This window comes from Cucurbita pepo, chromosome 4 (assembly GCF_057944985.1).
Source record: "Cucurbita pepo subsp. pepo isolate OVF chromosome 4, ASM5794498v1, whole genome shotgun sequence".
NCBI lineage: Eukaryota > Viridiplantae > Streptophyta > Magnoliopsida > Cucurbitales > Cucurbitaceae > Cucurbita > Cucurbita pepo.
Window position 1 is genome coordinate 13,344,985 of NC_141801.1, and position 18,912 is coordinate 13,363,896.

General features: G+C 38.2%; 3 protein-coding genes across 9 annotated transcripts; 2 read left to right on the plus strand and 1 right to left on the minus strand.

Moving 5' to 3' along the window:
- Positions 1-3,532: 3,532 nt before the first annotated feature.
- Positions 3,533-6,484, plus strand: LOC111793163 (uncharacterized). Of its 4 annotated transcripts, none has more exons than XM_023674925.2 (4): positions 3,533-3,829; positions 4,231-4,393; positions 5,751-5,908; positions 6,034-6,484. In XM_023674925.2, the coding sequence occupies exons 2-4, from the start codon at positions 4,243-4,245 to the stop codon at positions 6,139-6,141; spliced, it is 417 nt and encodes a 138-aa protein (XP_023530693.2). In that variant the 5' UTR covers positions 3,533-3,829; positions 4,231-4,242; the 3' UTR covers positions 6,142-6,484. The 4 variants fall into 4 exon arrangements, with proteins under 4 accessions (XP_023530693.2, XP_086979120.1, XP_023530694.2 ...); XM_087122994.1 differs by having other exon boundaries at positions 4,242-4,393; XM_023674926.2 differs by having other exon boundaries at positions 3,533-3,740.
- Positions 6,485-6,940: 456 nt separating this feature from the next.
- LOC111793160 (uncharacterized) lies at positions 6,941-13,924 on the plus strand. 4 transcript variants are annotated; one of them, XM_023674916.2, is made up of 5 exons: positions 6,941-7,296; positions 7,372-7,540; positions 8,530-8,901; positions 8,977-13,362; positions 13,520-13,924. In XM_023674916.2, the coding sequence occupies exons 2-4, from the start codon at positions 7,409-7,411 to the stop codon at positions 13,330-13,332; spliced, it is 4,860 nt and encodes a 1,619-aa protein (XP_023530684.2). In that variant the 5' UTR covers positions 6,941-7,296; positions 7,372-7,408; the 3' UTR covers positions 13,333-13,362; positions 13,520-13,924. The 4 variants fall into 4 exon arrangements, with proteins under 4 accessions (XP_023530684.2, XP_023530682.2, XP_023530683.2 ...); XM_023674914.2 differs by having other exon boundaries at positions 6,941-7,180; positions 7,288-7,540; XM_023674915.2 differs by having other exon boundaries at positions 6,941-7,180; positions 7,339-7,540.
- A 128-nt stretch (positions 13,925-14,052) lies between these two features.
- LOC111793161 (rac-like GTP-binding protein ARAC8) lies at positions 14,053-17,656 on the minus strand. The gene is made up of 8 exons (XM_023674919.2): positions 17,317-17,656; positions 16,957-17,044; positions 16,738-16,847; positions 16,586-16,649; positions 14,983-15,047; positions 14,799-14,864; positions 14,560-14,654; positions 14,053-14,353 (listed from the first exon to the last, which is right to left on the minus strand). The coding sequence occupies exons 1-8, from the start codon at positions 17,419-17,421 to the stop codon at positions 14,314-14,316; spliced, it is 633 nt and encodes a 210-aa protein (XP_023530687.1). The 5' UTR covers positions 17,422-17,656; the 3' UTR covers positions 14,053-14,313.
- Positions 17,657-18,912: the final 1,256 nt, after the last annotated feature.

The window sequence follows — 18,912 nt, forward strand, 5'->3', positions numbered from 1 at the left end:
TAAGAACAGTCATTAGAGCAGCTTACTTCCTTCGCTGTTTCCACTTTAATATACATCTGATTGACCAGCACGCCATAAACAAATTCAATTAATCTAACCCCCAAAACGACGTCGTTGCTCAAACGTCCAAAACCACGACGTTTTAAATGAATCAAAACGACGTCGGTTGCTGAACTAAAGCGATTAGGCTTTTCATCAATTATATATAAAATATCTCTCAACTTTATAAAATTATAATATTCTCAAAAATAATTTATTATAATGTTATACCAAAAAATATCATTGGTTTAAATTAAATTTTAAAAAAATTCAAATATAATTCTCTTCTCATTTAATATCCTATGAAAATTTTATAGGTAATATTATGATAATAAGTATTTTTTATTTTTCAAACGTATAATAAATATTATGCCAATCGCTCTCTACGGGATTCCCGAACACGCACAAGAAAGAAGGTCAGTGTATTACAATAGGACGGTAATGCCCTTGGATGGATGTAGCGTTAATACACTAACGAATGCAAATAATTGAAAGGGTAATTTGGAGATTGGGAGAGTGGGGATCACGTGCGAGGTGTAACAAAGGAATATCGGGCGGGCCTGGAGTAGGGGCACCCGAATAGGAAAGAACCCGCCGACAAAATTCCCACATCCCTATTTTTCCAAAATTTTATAATCCAATATAAATAAATAAAAAGTCGAATATACTTTTATTATCATTAATTATATAAATCCAAAAATTAATAACTCTCTAATCCATGTGGGATTATATTTTAGGATAATTTATAGTTTCATCCCTACGTTCATAAAATTTATAATTTATTTACTATTTTACTATTATCTTTTTATTTTTTTAATTTTAAATTAATTCATATGGGATAAAAAAATAAATAATTTTATTACCAAGAAATTTTTTAATTTTAAATTAATTCATATGGGATAAAAAAATAAATAATTTTATTACCCAATAAGAAATAAAAGAGTAAATATATACACTAAACGTATCTTGTCAAACAACTGGCAATGGCTCGATCTTGTCTTTTTGTCCACCGCGTTATTTTATTTTATTACCATGCTTTTACCCGCACCCAATCTTTCCCCCTTCCACGTAATTACCTTTTTTAATTCTAAATTTTTTAAAAATATACTATTTTTATTTTGATTATTTTTTTTTATATATTTTTTATTAAATTAGATATTTCATGTTTTTAATCAAATTTGGTTTATAAATTGGTAAGAGATGAGAACAAACCTTTCTTATAATAGCATGAAAATCTCTTTTTAATAGATGCGTTTTTAAAATCTTGAGCTAAGCTCAGGAGTAAAAACTCAAAAAGGACAATATTATGAATCTCAACCAGTCGCCTATATAATATCACATTAAAAAATAATAATGCAAGTGCTGATAAAAAGCTCACTATACTTACGTGTAGATATATCGTACCAACTTTATTAAACTATACATTTCTCCTCGGATATATGGTTAGAATATGTTTTTTAAAAATCATGGATGAGAATTTTTTTTATTATTTTTAAAACTAAAAAAGATGTTCAAAGGAGGTAAGTAATTTATATATATATATTTGTTTGGTAAAATAATTTGGAATTAATATTTTAGTTGTAGAGGGAAAAAGTAGTTGAATTATGAAGGTTGTCTACATTGGAAGCATTTATGAAGTGATCAACTAACCTTTTAATTAATGTAATTAATTCCATTTATATAGAAGAAAAAGAAAGAAAAATAGCGAAAATATGACACGTGCGAACTTCACATTTGGCTCGAGGGACCATAGGAGAAAATAAAGACAAGAGTAGGACTAAAAAGCAATTCGAATAATGTCACGGCTGTCACTGGAAGCTTCCCTTTTATATTTATCCTTTTGCCATATTCCTTTTTATTATTATTTTTTTTAAGATTAAATTAATTAAATTAATTAAAATTGTTTTTGAAGAAAGAAGGGTGGAGTAGCAAATAATTTTCCAACGCCCACATGATTGTTTGAATTATGGGAGGTTAAAAAGAAATTAATATTTAAAAACAAATTGAATGGTCCACAAACCACATTTGTCAATGTAAAACCCTCCCTTCAGAATATGCAATATGCATATCCCCTTTCTTAATCAATACTTTACCTACTTTTACTTTCTCCTTTTTATTTATTTATTTATTTATTATTGTTTTCTTTTTTATTTTGTGGCCCACTTGGGGCCCACCCAATTTTTTAATTATTTCTAAATTTATTTTACTTTAAATCAAATCACACCTTAATTATGGGATTAGGATTTGCAAAATTTAATCTCTTTTAATTTTGAATTTATTTAACTTTATTTAAATCTTGAATTTGAGTCATGTAATTTGTTTATAATAATAATAATAAAAAAGAAAGAAGGGAGAAAAAGAGGTGGAAGTGGAAGTAGCTTTCAACCGAAGCTGGGGACCACCCTACTTTTGCAAATTCTGTGCCTCTTTTTCCTCTTTTCCCTTTTTGCCCTTTTTGTAATCCAAAACCTCATTCTTTTGCCTTTCCCTTACTTTAGTGGGATGAGGGATATACCCTAATTTTTAGGGTTTTCAAAGAATCCACCCTTCTTTTCTTCTTTTTTTCAATTCCAATTCTTTCCCTTTATTTATTTATATATATATATATTTGTGTAACGGCCCAGATCGACCGCTAGCAGATATTCTTCTTTGGAGCTTTCCCTTTTGAACTTCCCTTCGAGACTTTAAAACGCGTCTACTAGGGGAAGATTTCCACACCCTTATAAATGGTGGTTTGATATATATATAATATGTGTGTGTGTTCGTGTATCTCGGTTTGTTTTATGTTTATGGTTTTCGATTTTTGGAAAATAGAACTTTCTACGAAGATCATGTTTCTCGTGTTCTTGTTTCTAATTTCGAGTTTTTTTTTTCAAATTACAAATAAAAGTGTTAATTTATGATTTTTGACTTACAAAATTGTACTTCTAGATTGAACTCTTTGTACTCGACTGTAACAAAGATGAATGAGACTGAACTACCGAACCTATCCTTATTCTTTCTCCTGAACCAGATTGAACAAAGTAAGTAAAGTGACTGAACCGATATGACCTGAGCTACTTTCTGAACCGATATAACAATGTTTGAAAGAAGGAATAAATTATTAAATTTTTTTATTTAAAATATAACAAAAAATGATTATTAAATTTCTAAATTTTGACTTTTTTTTTCTATTTATTTTTTGGAGTGTGGGTTGCTACATGTGAGTGGATAATAAATGCACAGGTCCAATGAGTTTCTCTATTGGGCCTACATTAATTAAGAAGAAAAGCCCACTAGCTATTATCGGGCCCTTATTAGTAATTTGATAAAAGTCCATTTACAATGACAACGGGCCATTAGGCCCAACGCTGACACTCATTTTGGGCTTTGGATCTGGGTAATTCAGAACAATTTGGGCTTGGATATGTGAAAAGGCCCACTCGGGATTAATTAATTTAAATTTTAGTTTAATTTTTAATATTTGTAAGAAAATAAATAAATAAATAAAACCTGTGGTATTTTACGTACCGCGTTCAGTTCTCAAATTCTCTCGCACTACGCACTCCCGCGTTACCACCGCTACCTCGTCGCCGTTTACTCGCCGGAACCCAGATCGTTGCTGCTTCCTGGGTCCAAGCCTTGTTTTAGCAGTTCATAATATATCTCTTCTGGGTACAGTCCGTCGAACTGTAATAAGATTACGACCTTCAGAATCGGAGGTGAGTGAATCGGAGCCTTCGCCATCATTTTGGGACAGACGTTGTTTTCTTTTCTTCGCGATCTCCTTCTCAGTTGTTGCTGCTCGCCGGCACGGCCCCATCGGAAGTTTAATTTTCGTTATTCTTTTCCTATCTCCATTTAGTCTGTGTAACCGGACGCCGCCTCACGCCAGTCTTCTTCGGCAGTCCCTCATTGCTTGGTCTCGTTCTTCAAGTATGCTCATAAAAGAATATAGAATAAAATTCTTCTCGTTGTCCAAGTTTGAAATCTGGTCTGATTTGAAATCTTTTTAAAATCTGGGGTTTCAAGCAGAGGGAAAAGAATTTTGTAGAAAATTTAATTGAACCAAACCAAATTTATGTCCAGCACTAATTGTTAGGGTTTCAGGAAGCTTAAATTTAAAGTTGGTATTTCATTTTCAGATTATGTATTTTGATTGTTTTTTGGATTGTCTGTAGACTCACTGTTTTAGTCTCTGAATTCAAGCAGCATTGGTGCAGCATGTTTCTGACACGAATATTTGGGCGGACATTTCTAGCTGCTGCTAGATCAGAAGCTTCTGCTGGCTCTACAGCTAGGACAGGGTACAATCCGCTCGAGGAGTTTTTTGAGGCACATAGAAGCCCAGAAGATGACAAACCTGTTGTATATGGTATAGTCTGATATTTCCCTTGAGCTTTGGCCTTTGTTAACCATTAATAAATTTGTATTTTGGTTCATTCAATTTGCAAAAATTTGCCTCAATATACTTTTTGTTGGGGATGAAAAATATATACCTGGGTGTCTGGTCGGATATAGTGGAATTTGAACTTCAAGTCGTGGAGGGTCTACTCACTCATGGGAATGAATACATATTGTTTAGATACAGCCACCATGCTACAAGAAAATACCCTCCTTGTTGTGCATGGAGTCTGAAGGCATCTTTTAAGAAAACAAGATTAGTAGTGGCTATGGACTACCCAGTACTTGGTCAAGGTTCGAATAATTGGTCGCTGGGGACTCTGGATTCGGCTTCATTGATAGAACATAATAACATATATATTGAGTTTCATGGTAGAATTCTCCTTCTTTGTGTTCTGTGAAAACGTGGTTGTTTGTAGAATTACCTGATTCGTTGCAAAGTGAAATTAGGAGCAAGGACTTTAAACAGATGTCGGCTGCCAAAATCATGTCTGATTTATCTGCTTAGCTTCTATACCTTTTGGCTGTCACAGCTTTCTTATTGCTGAAACTGTGTAATGTGTGCCATATGATCGACCTTTGAAAATTTTATGTGGAGTTTTGAAATTTTTACAAATTGCTCTCGGTATGATTGCACACGAGATACAAGTGTTATGTTAATATTCTAGCATGGTGTCTGTTCGTGCAGTTACTCTCATAGTACAAATTTGAATGCTTCCTCTTTGTCAAGAGGCTTTTGTTTAAGGATTTTAGATGCATACTTTCCTCATCTCAATTCTCAGACTTGATCTTTGCACAAAGTTGCTATACATACACATATATATATATAGGCCCTACTTCAGAGGAATAACGATGTCTTTTAAAAGTTAAAACAATCAAAATCAGAGTATGTAATAGAAAATTCTAATGAGATTTGGAAGGTTCTCTTTCTTGGTAGCCACCTATGTAGGATAGGAACATCCTTAAAGTTGTTTGACTCCATTACTATAGGCTTAGATACTTTTGTATCTTATGAATTTCTTGATATATAACTCTGTACGGTTAGCTCATGGACGTACGGTTTGTTCTGGATGCTTGCAAACAGAAATGGCACTTGTTGCTTGGTAATTTTCTTCAGTATTGTGACTGATTGAAATATATAGTATAGATAAACAATTGTGGGTTAAAAGACAAAACTCACTTTTCTTGAAAAATGGAAGGCAAGAAAAGGCCCTTCATTAGAATTTAGTAGTTAGAACAAGTGGGTCCACTAGAATCTCATGGCTGAGATCTTGTGCTTTCTTCCAAAGACAATATTGAGATTCTCATTGCAATGTCTATGCTGTCAGGTCGAAGTTGGAAGGCTTCAGAACTGCGGCTCAAGTCTTGGGACGATCTTAATAAGTTATGGTATGTCCTGTTGAAGGAGAAGAATATGTTGATGACACAGCGGCAGATGCTTAACGCACAAAATCTAAGGTTTCCTAATCCAGAACGCATTCCCAAGGTAAATAGAGGCGCAATTTGCTTTCTATGTTTTGTTATGTCTGTTCCCTTAGAACTGTTAATAGCTATCGTTTAACTACTTCTCTATTCTGATTTCAACGTTGGTTGCTGATGATCGTAATTTAGGTGAGGAAGTCAATGTGTCGAATCAAACAGGTACTTACGGAGAGAGCCATCGATGAACCAGATCCTCGGAGATCCGCAGAGATGAAGAGGATGGTAAATGCCCTTTGATAATAAGCTAATCAATGATTCGAACCCAGCCTTGTACGGGGAGGAAGTTGGGCGTCTATCAATTGAGTTGATTATGTAATCGAGGATCTCGTTAGGAGTCTAATCTAGTTTTAACGGCGATATTGAAAGCTTTGGAGATGGTTATGAATTGTGGGAACATGATGATGGAGAAGATTATTGTAGAAGATTTAGATGTGATGTGTGTGCTGAAAATGAAAGAGTTGACAAAGAAAAAAGGGGAAATAATGATGGTTTGATGTTGTTGTGTTGGGAAAATGAGAGTATGTTGATTAGACTTGCTCTGCTTTTTTATTAGCTTCTTAATCAAGATTGTTTATGTTCATGAGGGACCCCTCTTTCTTTCTCCTCTTCTTCTTCAAGATTTGCCACGTGGAGCAATGTTATTGGAGCGATGTACTCAAAACTCACTCAGGAAATTGTACATTATATGGGCTTTGGTGACAGACAGAGAGGGTCGAGGGTCACCGACTGGGTAACCCAATCACCCCTTGGAAGAGAGTGCCCGTATGGGAAAGGGGTTGTGGGACCCATGTAATGACGAAATCAGGCAGCGAAGGCCCTTGGATTGAATGTCAGAGCCCAGTAATTAAAATCAAAAGTCAAATTTTAAATTATTTTTTTTTATAATAAAAAAGAAGCATTTTGGGGCACGTTGTACCAAGTCACTTGGGGCTGTGGGGGGGGAGTTGCATCACCGCCATGTCTATTTATCATTTACTCAGCCCAAATTGCCCGATCTGCCCGGGACTGCCCGGCCTCGGCTCCCTACCAAGTACCAAGTACACATTTCCTTTCTGCCTTCTGTTTTTCTCTTTCGTTCTTTTTTTTTTTCCCTTACTCCTCTCCCTCATCATCCCCCGTTCTATGTGCGCATTCGATTTTCTCTCTCTAGATTCTCGCACTCTTCTCTCTTTCTCTCTCTCTTTCTAGGTTGAAAGGCGGCTCGAAATCTTTAATCGTCTTCTTCTTGCGTCTGCTTGGATCGGGACCTTAATTGGATCAGTCTTGGTTAGATAAGGTAAACCCTAGAATCGTATTTATTGGTACGCCGGTGTGGGATTTCCGCAAAATCCCTCTTTCCTCTATCGGGACATGATACCAGGGCAACGTTTTGTATTGATCTAGGGTTTCTCGGTAAGCGGATAGTTTTGAATTGCCTTTCGTCTGATGAATTAGGGTTAGGATTGATGGTACTCGTTCGGCGTGAAGGTGGGATCGAGGTTGGAATTGGGGAAAATGCAAGGCTATGCATGGGCGTCGAGGTGAGAACTGGAAACGGAGTCGGCACATGTGGACAGTCCCCACACGCGGTACCCAGATCGTAGAAGCAGATGGTTCTTCGTCATCGTCTTCATCTGCACCTACTTCGTTTTGCAAGGTAATGTTTTCTGTTTCTTTATCCCGATTGTCCTTTTTTTTAAGGTATTCCCTTTGTGGTTCAGCTTTCTTTGTGCTTGTTTTAGCTCGTGCTGGCAAACAAAGGATTCGCTGTTGTAGGGAAATGAAAAGGTTGAAGAAATTTCTGGTTGCGTCAATGTTGGAGGGAGGAATTGTTTTTAGTTCTAATGTTCATTCTTTCTCTATGGAGGAATTTAGTAAAATGTCTCTGAAGCCTTGGGTGCGGCATGGATTTTTTTTTAATTTAAATTTTGTGGATCTTGGCACTCGATGAGCGGTCTGGAGGCTTCAGAAAAAGTCTCATGATTATTACAAAAAAATATGTAACTGATTTTCTGCTCGGCATTACCGAATGCGAATGTAGATTCTTTGTCTTTAGGACGGGGCGTTAATTCATTGAAACTAGCCAATTTTTTTTTTCCCTTCCAACCGATGATGGATGTTTTGCCTTCGACCCATCTGTTTTAGGTTTGATGCTAATCCCAAGGCATATTTGCTTCACCAGGGGCAGGATGTTCATGAACTTAACTTTAGCGGTTTCTTATTACCTTTTTTATTTTGAGAAATGGGTTTGTATATGGTGATCGAATAAGACATTTATTGACTAGTTTGAATCAAGAAGCAATTCAATGTGTTTCAACAAACATTTTCTCTTAAAATATTGTTTGGACATGTATTAGATGATATAATTGAATCCACGTATGCTGATATATGGGAATTGTTCTCATGAGGAAAACATTGCTGTTTTTTATACTTAAAAGGTGCAAGCTTTTCCCCCTCATGGGTTTTTTTTGGGAGCTGGGAAGGAATACATCATGTGCTATAATATTATGTAGCTTCCTCTAGTCTTGCTTGCTATTTCCAATATTTTAGTTACCCCCTAAAATTTCAAATGTCTATTGGCAGGCACTTCTTTTTGATGACTCACTATTCTCACTATTCTCACTATTCTCTACTATCCTTGAACAGGGTGGACGCAGGATTAGTGTTGGTGATTGTGCTCTTTTCAAACCCCCCAAAGACTCCCCACCTTTTATTGGCATAATCCGGTGGTTGACTACTGGTAAGGAGAATAAATTGAAGTTGGGTGTGAGTTGGCTTTATCGATCTTCTGAATTAAAGCTCGGCAAAGGCATCCTTTTGGAAGCTGCGCCCAACGAAGTGTTCTATTCCTTTCACAAGGATGAAATTCCTGCTGCATCTTTACTCCACCCGTGTAAAGTTGCATTCCTTCCTAAGGACATCAAACTTCCATCAGGAATTTCGTCATTTGTGTGCCGGAGAGTGTATGACATAAGGAAGAAGTGTTTATGGTGGCTAACTGATCAGGATTATATTAATGTAAGCTCCTGATGCTTTATTCATTATTCTCTATTAGATGGTGTGATATTAGGTTAATTGTATTTGTTTTATTAGGAACATCGGGAAGAAGTGGATCAATTATTAGACAAGACGAGGTTAGAAATGCATGCTTCAGTCCAACCTGGTGGCCGATCACCTAAGCCTACTAGTGGTCCAACATCAACATCTCAGTTAAAAGCTAATTCAGATAGTGTTCAAGCCGCTTTTCCTTCTCACACGAAAGGCAAGAAAAGAGAGAGGAGTGACCAGGGATTAGAATCTGTTAAACGTGAACGCATCGTAAAAGCTGATGAAGGGGATTCTGCTAACTGCAGATTGGAAAATACTTTAAAGTTTGAGATCACAAAAATTGCTGAAAAAGGAAGCTTAGTTGATTCTGAAGCTGTCGAGAAATTGGTGCAGCTTATGCTGTCTGATAGTGACAAAAAAATTGATTTGGCTGGCAGATCAGCACTTGCAGGTGTGATAGCTGCCACAGATAAGGTTGAGTGCCTTAATCAGTTTGTACATCTTAAGGGTTTACCTGTGCTTGATGAATGGCTCCAAGAGGTTCACAAGGGAAAAATTGGCAGTGGCGGTAGCCCCAAGGATAGCGATAAAGCAGTTGAGGAATTTCTACTGATTTTGCTTCGAGCCCTTGATAAACTACCTGTAAATCTTCCTGCTTTGCAGATGTGCCATATTGGAAAGTCTGTGAATCATTTACGCTCACATAAGAACTTGGAAATTCAGAAGAAAGCAAGGAGCTTAGTGGACACATGGAAAAAACGCGTTGAAGCTGAAATGAACATTAATGATGCAAAGTCTGGTTCAAACCAAGCTGTTGCATGGAGTGCAAGAACTCGATCATCCGAAGTTGCTCATGGTGGGAGGAACCAAGATGCATCCTCTGAAGTTGCCATGAAGAGCTCGGTTTCTCAGCTTTCTACATCCAAATCTGCTTCAGTTAAGCTCGCTCAGGATGATAGTGTTACAAGATCTGCATCTGCCTCTCCTGGTTCTATGAAACCAGTTTTATCACCGGCATCAGCAAGTATTAACTCAAAAGATGGATCATCCAGAAATCCTGGTGTTTGTGGCACAGCTGATCTTTCTCAAACTATTGCCAGGGATGAAAAGAGTAGCAGTTCCAGTCAGTCCCATAATAATAGTCAATCTTGTTCTAGTGAACATGGTAAAAGTGGTGGTTTAGGGAAGGAGGATGCCAGAAGCTCTACTGCTGGTTCAATGAGTGTGAATAAGATCTCAGGTGGTGGATCTCGACAGCGCAAATCAGTCAATGGATTTCCTAGCACTGTTCTCTCCGGGGCTCAACGAGATGTAGGGTCAGGAAAAAGTTCTTTGCACCGAAACACAGTTTTAGAGAGATCATCACAATCGGGAACGACCTTTGAAAAGGCATCTGATGGACCTATTGGTGAGGGAAACAGTCCTAAATTGATAGTTAAGATCACCAATCGTGGCCGGAGTCCTGCACACAGTGTTAGTGGTGGATCGTTTGAAGATCCTTCAATAATGAATAGCAGGGCTTCTTCTCCTCCACTTTCAGAGAAGCATGATCAATTTGATCACAGTAAGAGTGATACCTGTCAACCTAATATTACTGGAGATGTGAATGTCGAGTCCTGGCAGAATAGTGATGTAAAGGATATGGTGACCGGCTCTGATGATGGCGATGGATCTCCTGCTGCTGTACATGGTGAAGATCGATGTCAGGCTGTTGAGGACATAAAAGTTTCAAGGGCGAATGATCATAAAAATGGGAAGTTACATGAAGCTTCTTTGAGCTCCATAAATGCTTTAATTGAGAGTTGTATTAAATGCTCCGAAGCTAGTATGCCTACCTCACTCATGGATAATGTTGGAATGAATTTACTTGCTAGTGTAGCTGCCGTTGAGATGTCAAAGTCTGATTTTGTTTTGCCTTCTGATACACAAGGAAATATCACTGCAGTTGACCGAACCTCCAGAAGCAGTGATTGTAAAGATAAAGCATCTTATCCTGAAGAGGATGCTAGAGAAAACATCCAGTCAAATGATGCTATGGATGTTCCTGAGCAGGGCGTGATCACTACTTCTTTTGGAGCTAAAATTGTGGATGGAAGGTGTGCTTCACAATCTGAAGAGAAACCGGTTGGAGATCTGAGTGGTCATTCAAAATCATCTGGTGTAAATTTGCAACCAACTGCTGTGCCATTTCCAGATGGTTGTATAAAAATGAACGAGGCTGGAGGGCCTATCTCTCCTTCTAGGATGCCAGAGAAGGGCTCTGAGATGGAGGGGGCTAAACCAGTTGAAGACAGTAAGGCAGCTGATGTAGTTGATGGAGATAGCAGTCCAAAATCTAAACCTAAGCCAAGCAGTTCTTTGCCTGATGGTAGTGTGGTTGGCGATGGTATCTCGAATCGCGAAGTTGAAGCGGATGTTGTTAATGACCCTTTGCATAGGTTGCAAGAAGTTGATGGCAATACAAACGATAGACTGCATGGTGTTAGTACATCTGACCGAAGGCTATCTTCCAAGTTGAACTGCGATTCTGCCAAATTAAGGAATGATGAATTACTTCAGGCTTCAGGCTCTTCAAGTAATTTGATTTCTGTAAGTGCAAGTGAGATGAAGGGCGAGAAGAATGATGAAACCAACACATCAGCAGATGTGAAACTTGAAAAACCTCAAAGCGACCTGGATCCTATGGTATCTGAATCCCGAAGTGTAGGTGGCTCATGTTCAGCGACCAACCTTGAGGGCGAGCACATGGAGGAGAATTTGGAATCTAAATTTAATAAGGAGAAAAATGGAGGACAAACACATCATTGGCAATCTATTCTCACTCCTGTTCGAGAAACTGAGCAGCCTCTTCCATCCAAGAGGTCCAAATTAGCTGGTGCTGAAGCAGAAGAAGCAGAGGAGTCTACATCCACTGCTGCAGATGCTGGTTCCATGTCTGCTTCAGGAGCGCCAGATATGGATGCTAAGTTGGAATTTGATTTGAATGAAGGCTTTAATGTAGATGATGGAAAATGCAGTGAGCCAAGCAGCATTCCTGCTTCAATTACAACTGTTCAGTTAATTAGTCCATTACCCTTTCCTGTATCTATATCTAATGTGGCAAGCAACATTCCTGCTTCAATTACAGTTGCAGCTGCAGCAAAAAGACCCTTTGTACCACCTGATGATCTATTGAGGAGTAAAGGGGAACTTGGCTGGAAAGGATCAGCCGCCACAAGTGCTTTTCGACCTGCTGAACCTAGAAAAATTCTAGAAATGCCACTAGGTGTTCCAACTGCTTCACTTCCTGATGCTGCAGCCAGTAAAATTTCACGACCCCCATTGGATATTGACTTGAATGTTCCTGATGAAAGGACTCTTGAGGATATGAATCCCCAGATATTTTCTGAGGAGGTGGCTTCTAAGTCTGGCCTGGTTAATAATCGTGATCTAGCACGTGATATAGGTTCCACACATGGGCGTTGTTCTGGAGGACTAGATCTTGACTTAAACCGAGTTGATGATGCTCCTGATCCAAGCAGCTTCTCCTTGAACAACTGTCGTAGAATAGAAACTCCTCTTAGTGTTCAATCATCAACTGTTCGTCTCAATGACAAGGTGAATTTTCACAGGGACTTTGATTTGAATGGGCCTATTGCTGATGAGAGCACTACTGAACCGTCAATATTTCCTCAGCATGCTAGAAGCCATATGCCATCCCAGCCAACTGTTTCTGGCCTTTGGATGAACAATGCAGAAATAGGAAATTTTCCATCCTGGTTTCCTCCAGGAAATGCTTATTCAGCTGTTGCAATTCCATCAATTATGCCTGATAGAGCAGAACAGGCTTTTCCAGTTGCAACAAATGGACCGCCCAGGATTTTGGGACCCACAAGTGGTACCAGTCCATATAGCACCGATGTCTTTAGAGGCCAAGTATTATCATCTTCTCCTGCAGTGCCGTTTCCTTCAACTTTTCAATATCCTGTCCTGTCTTTTGGAAACAGCTTTCCTCTACCCTCGGCCACATTTTCAGGCAACGCAACAACATATGTTGATTCGTCATCTGGTGGCAGGCTTTGCTTCCCTGCAGTCGCTTCACAGTTCTTAGCTCCTCCCGGTGCAGTTTCAACGCATTATCCAAGACCTTTTGTTGTCAGTCACTCAGATGGCGGCAACAATACTAGTTCTGATAGTAGTAGAAAGTGGGGGAGACAAGGTTTAGATCTAAATGCTGGCCCTATTGTTCCAGACGTTGAAGGAAGAGAGGAATCATCGTCCTTGGTACCAAGGCAACTATCTGTTGCCAGTTCGCAAGCCACCACCGAGGAGCATATGAGGATTTACCAGCCAGCAATTGGCATGATGAAGAGAAAAGAGCCAGAGGGAGGGTGGGATGGGTACAAACAGTCATCATGGTAGCAGAAAGATCCTGTTGAATCCTCAAAGCTGGTGAGTTTGTTTATATCTTTCTAGTTTTGACCGCGGGGGAAAGGTGTTGTAAGGGTGGGATGGGGGTACATGGTGTTGGATGGCGCTTTAATATGAATACATGTATATTCCATGATTCATTTTCTAATGTTGAAAGTGTTAATTATCTGTTTTTCAGTGCTTTGAGGATTGGCATTGAGCTGACTTCCACTGCTGGTTGTCATCTTTGTGTGCTTTTTGGAGGAGGTGGTGAGTAGTATCTCATGTTCTTCATGGTCTCCAACCCCACACCTTTTCTCTGTATCAGTTGTGACTTAAAAAAAAAGAATGTCTGGGGCCTTCAAGCTTCTTGTCACTTGAATTTGTTCTGGGTTGGCTGCAGATAATTTCATCTTTGTAGATATTTAACTGTTGGAAAAGCATGCTCTATCTGATAATTGGTGCCGATAAAGGTGTTCAGTGCATCAATTTAATATACTGTTGAACTCAAAATCTTTCCCATCCTTTTTGCAGCTATTTCACCAATATGAACCGGTGAATTGCCTTGAGCATATTTATAATTTCATTTTTTTTTTCCCTGAAAGCCAGAGTGATACCCTCGTTTTTTTTTTTTTTAAAATTATGTGTTGCAAATAATCAATGGCCAGGTTATGAAAACAGTGTTGTATGTTAAATGTATCATGGGCAGGTTATGAGCAGCAGCAGCGGCGGTAGGTTTATAAAGGCAGTTCCTATTAGAGTTATTATTGTACAATATACCGCCGAATGGAGGAAGAGAAAGCAGAGTTCACACGCCACATCCTTCCCCCCAAAAATAATTGTATACAACGAAGCGACTAAAAGAACCTTAAAAAAGTGGATACAAATCAGACTTAAAAACAGCTACTAACATTATGAAACATTGGTGGCTTCCAACATATTTTCCTAGCTTCAAACAACCCTCTGTTGTTTTGTTGTAAAGTAAAGCTGCTCTCAACTTTCCCTCATAAGGTTTCTTCCACAAATTACATTTCTGCATTCATTCCAAAACAAAGCATAAGCAGACAGATCAATCATAGTTTTGAAGTTCATTCTACTTGCAAAGCAGCCTCCCCTAGGAAGGTGTACTACGAGTGAATGACTCTATAACTCGAAACAACTGAATAACCCAATCCCAATCTCGATCCCGAGTTGGGGCTTAAATTTTTATAAATTAGAGAGAATGATGAGAGAACTAACAGCAGGCATCCACGGTGTGGCTTCCTCTTTTCTTTTTGTTTCTGTGGCGGCTTGATTACAACCTTTATTGCTGCGTCAAAAACTGCTTTCACATTCTGCAATGGCCACTCAACACTCACAATCAAACGGCTACTAAATTAAACGAATTATTTTTCTAAGGTGGTAAGTGATCAGATCTACTAAAATAGCTCAAGATTTTGGTGCGCATGAGATAAGAAAAAATGTTATAGTCTGAGTACCTGCTGGGTTTTTGAGCTGCATTCGATATAATACATTGCACCAATCTGCTTACGGAGTTCCTCACCCTGATTAGATCGAACCATCAACACCAAGAGTTAAAATTCATCATAATCACGAGGCAAACACAAGCAGCGTCGATTCCTACTTTCCCTTCCTAAGCATGTTACACAATGAGAAAATCACCTGCGATGTGGTTACGGGCACCAATCCAGGATGATCAGCCAAATAGAATTTGTCCTCTCGAAGATCTAAGCAACGAAAATGACCACAAGTCAACCAAGAAACGCAAATGACAGAAAATACAGTAAAGGAACACAACAAATCATTTAGCTTGAAGAGAATCAGCATTCCAACAGTGAGAGGATTAGGACAAAATTTTGTGATGCAAGTGCACATAACAGCTGAAAAATAGACATTTGCATCAAATATGACAGGAAGTTCGCTTCGAGAGTTCCCTTTACCGAGTAGGGTTGCTGGTGCTTAGCAATTATTAAGGCTTTGTATGTAGAGATTGCCAAAAGAGAAGACACATTGTCCAGACATTGATCTAGGGAGTTGAGCAACCTGGTCAAGCTGACTACTTGGAATTCTTTTAGAATGGGTCTGGTCTCAAAAGGTATTAAACAATCACTTAAAACGGGCCCACATCTCAATTCTCAACAATAATTAGATGCTAAACTCTTTGCATTTTTGCTCACAGTGGCAAGGAAAACAGTCTCTTGGAAGAACCTGAGTAGCTCTTCTTTCCTTGTGGCCATGCTGTGCAGCACCTACTACTAGTAATATTATTTGGCCTCCTCCAAACTTCTAACTCATTTGCAAGTACATATGTGAGACCCCAAAGCATTCTTTATAAGGGTGTTCTTTATAAGGGTGTGGAAACCCCTCCCTAACAGATACATTTAAAAACCTTGAGAGGAAGCTCGAAAGGGAAGGCCCAAAGAGAACAATATCTTCTAGCAGTGGGATTGAGCTATTACAAATGGTATCAGTGCCAGACACTGGGCAATGTGTCAACGAGGAGGCTGAGCCCCGAAGGGGAGTGGACATGAGGCGGTGTGCCAGCAAGGACGTTGGGCCCCAAAGGGAGGTGGATTGGGGGTCCCACGTCAATTAAAGAAGGGAACGAGTGCCAGAGAGGACGCTTGGACTTGAGGGAGGTGGATTGTGAGATCCCACATCGGTTGGGGAGGAGAACAAAACATTCTTTATAAGGGTGTGAAAACCTCTCCCTAGCAGACGCATTTTATAAACCTTGAAGGGAAGCTCGAAAGAGAAAGCTCAAAGAGAACAATATTTACTAGTGGTGGACTTGGGTTGTCACAACATATGCTAGTCCTCTCAACAATTTAAACATTGCAAGCACCACATCTTTACAAATCTCTTAGTATCAACCCTATCCCACGATCGGGAGAGACTTCACACATCCTAAACTAGATCCAAGCGACAATGAAGTTTTTCCTTAATTAAACAGCATCCCGCTTGAGGGCGTGAACCGGAACTCACATCCAAATCCCACAAGGGCCCGCAAGTACTCTAAACAAGAGGGTTTGTTGTCAAGGACTTTCTTGTTTGCAAGCATTCCTACTTTAGGTAGCCTCTTCTCACCTTCTACCTTATTTTCAACAAATTCAAATGAAAAGGAAAAAAGAATAAAGAGATAACGTTTTCTTTGGTTGTGTACCTCATTTAGTGGATAAAGAAAGGAAGAAAAAAGAAGAAAGTTTGAAACAAACACAACCAATAGCTACCTACAGTCAACTACAATCAGAAAAGGATGGCCTACCCAGTTTGGTGCCAACCAATACCACCGGGACTCCAGGTGCATAATGTTGAAGCTCTGGAATCCACTGATCAAGAACCAAACCATCAGAAATTCCTAGTTGCAAACATGAAGATGATAGAACATAGTAGAGAAAAAAAGCTTGTGTTAATCACCTTCTTAAGCACGTTTTCGTAACTCGCTCGACTAACTAACGAAAAGGCAAGGATGAAAACATCAGCTCCTCTGTAGCTCAATGGCCTTAACCTATTGTAATCTTCTTGACCTATATGCATTATTATAACCAAAACCAAGTTGAATATTCTAAAATTTCTATGAACAGATGATACAACAACTTGAATGCTTGGTTTAAGGCAATGAAGGAGTTATAGTACCGGCTGTATCCCAGAGGCCTAAATTGACAGTGGTACCTTCAGCCACCACATTTGCACTGAAGTTATCAAACACCGTGGGAATGTAATCCTGATAAACACAACTGATTATGCTTTCTGTTTGAAAAACACAGGCAATTATGATCATAGCAAGCAAGAACAACTGTGAATTAAACGACAATCTGAAGACAAGAACCATACATGGACAAGAAATTAAAAGAAACCCCCAAGAAAAAACCCAAAATCATGAGAAATACAGAACAAAAACACAAGAATAAGCAGCAGAGAAGATGGGGAGAAACTTAGAAAACGTTAAGATTAAGGCAGACCCAGATGAATCTTTTGATGAAAAGAAGAACATACAGTGGGGAATTTGTTACTAGTATAGCATATAAGCATGCAGGTCTTCCCCACCGCCCCATCTCCGACCGTAACGCACTTGATGAACCTTGAAGCAGTGGAAGCCATTGTAAAAACCAAAACCCAGATGGCGAAGAAGAACCTCTCAGACTCTAAAACCGTTCTGAAATGGAAATTGGTACACAAAAAACAAACAAAAAGGGGCGTTTACAGAGTCGTCTATTAGAGAGAAAAGAGAGAGAAAATAGAAAGAGGGCTGCGAGGGAAAGAGTGGTAAATCACATGATTCTCACTAATTTCACTCATTCCTGCCCGCTCTCCTTTTTTTTTTTTTCTTTTTTCTTTTTTTGGGGTTGGATTTGATTGCGAGTTTATATCGTAATTCACATCAGATCGTATCAGTTTTCATTATTGAATGCCTTTTTTGTTTCAGAAAAAAGAAAGAAAAAAAAATCATCTTTTGGGTATATTGCTATGAATCATTTCAATCAACAAGCAATACCCTTTTGGTGTTTATTACCCAATCAAAATTCTCCGGTAACAAATCAACGAACAAACGAACAAAATCAAAGAAAACCCATTATAGAGATAGATCTCGAACTGTCAGATTTGTTTTTATTTTATGTAAAATCTTTGTTGTTTGATCTTAATGATGAGCTAGTGTGCAATGTTTTGTAAATCGTAAAATACATTAATATTCAAAAATGGCTAGAAAAGGAAAAGAGATAAAGAACTGGATTAGTGGAAAAGTCAAGGACCACCCCCATAAATTTTCAAATTTTCTAAAAGGATTTCACTTTTTTTTCTTTTTTTTTCTTTCATGTAGAAGATAAGCAAGGGCAGTGTGGTCCAAGTCAGCTCTAAAGGTAGGATATTTATTAATTCATTTTCTTTTCTTCATTCCCTTAATTTGAGATCCGAACAAGGGGAACAAATTATTACTTATAAGAGGTATTTTAAAACATTTATCACAAGCTTAGAAGGAAAAATTTTAAAATGACAATATCTAACCGCAGTGAGTTTGGATTGTTCCAAATTATAGTAGAGCAAGACATTGAGATCCCAAAAAGTGGATTATGCGATCCCACATCGGCTGAAGAGGGGCTTGAAACATTGAGATCCCACATTGGGCCCACAAGGCACGTAGGTTGAACAGGAAAACGAAGGATGTAAGCTATTTTGTATTATATACTATAATTTAGGAAAAAGAAAATAATAATAATAATGAAAGTAATAAATAAGGAGGTAAGCTATTTTGTATTTATGAGTAATAAAAATTTGAAGGCTAAAAAGGGAAGCCTACAAAAATATATATATATTTGGAATTATTGGGTTGAAGAAATTAATTAAAGATGAAGCAAACATAATAATTAAGGGCAGGGGCAACTAAAATGAAAATAAAAATACAAAATTAATTAATTAATTAATTAAATTAGAAAAAGAATAAATGTAAAACCCTAAGCTTAAGGATTAATCATACAAATGTGGGGCTTTGGATGAGTTGTGATGCCTAAGTTTCACATTTTTATTTTCATATAATCATTATGAGTACACAACACTAAACCCTTTTTTTTTTTTTTTATTAATAATAATAATAAT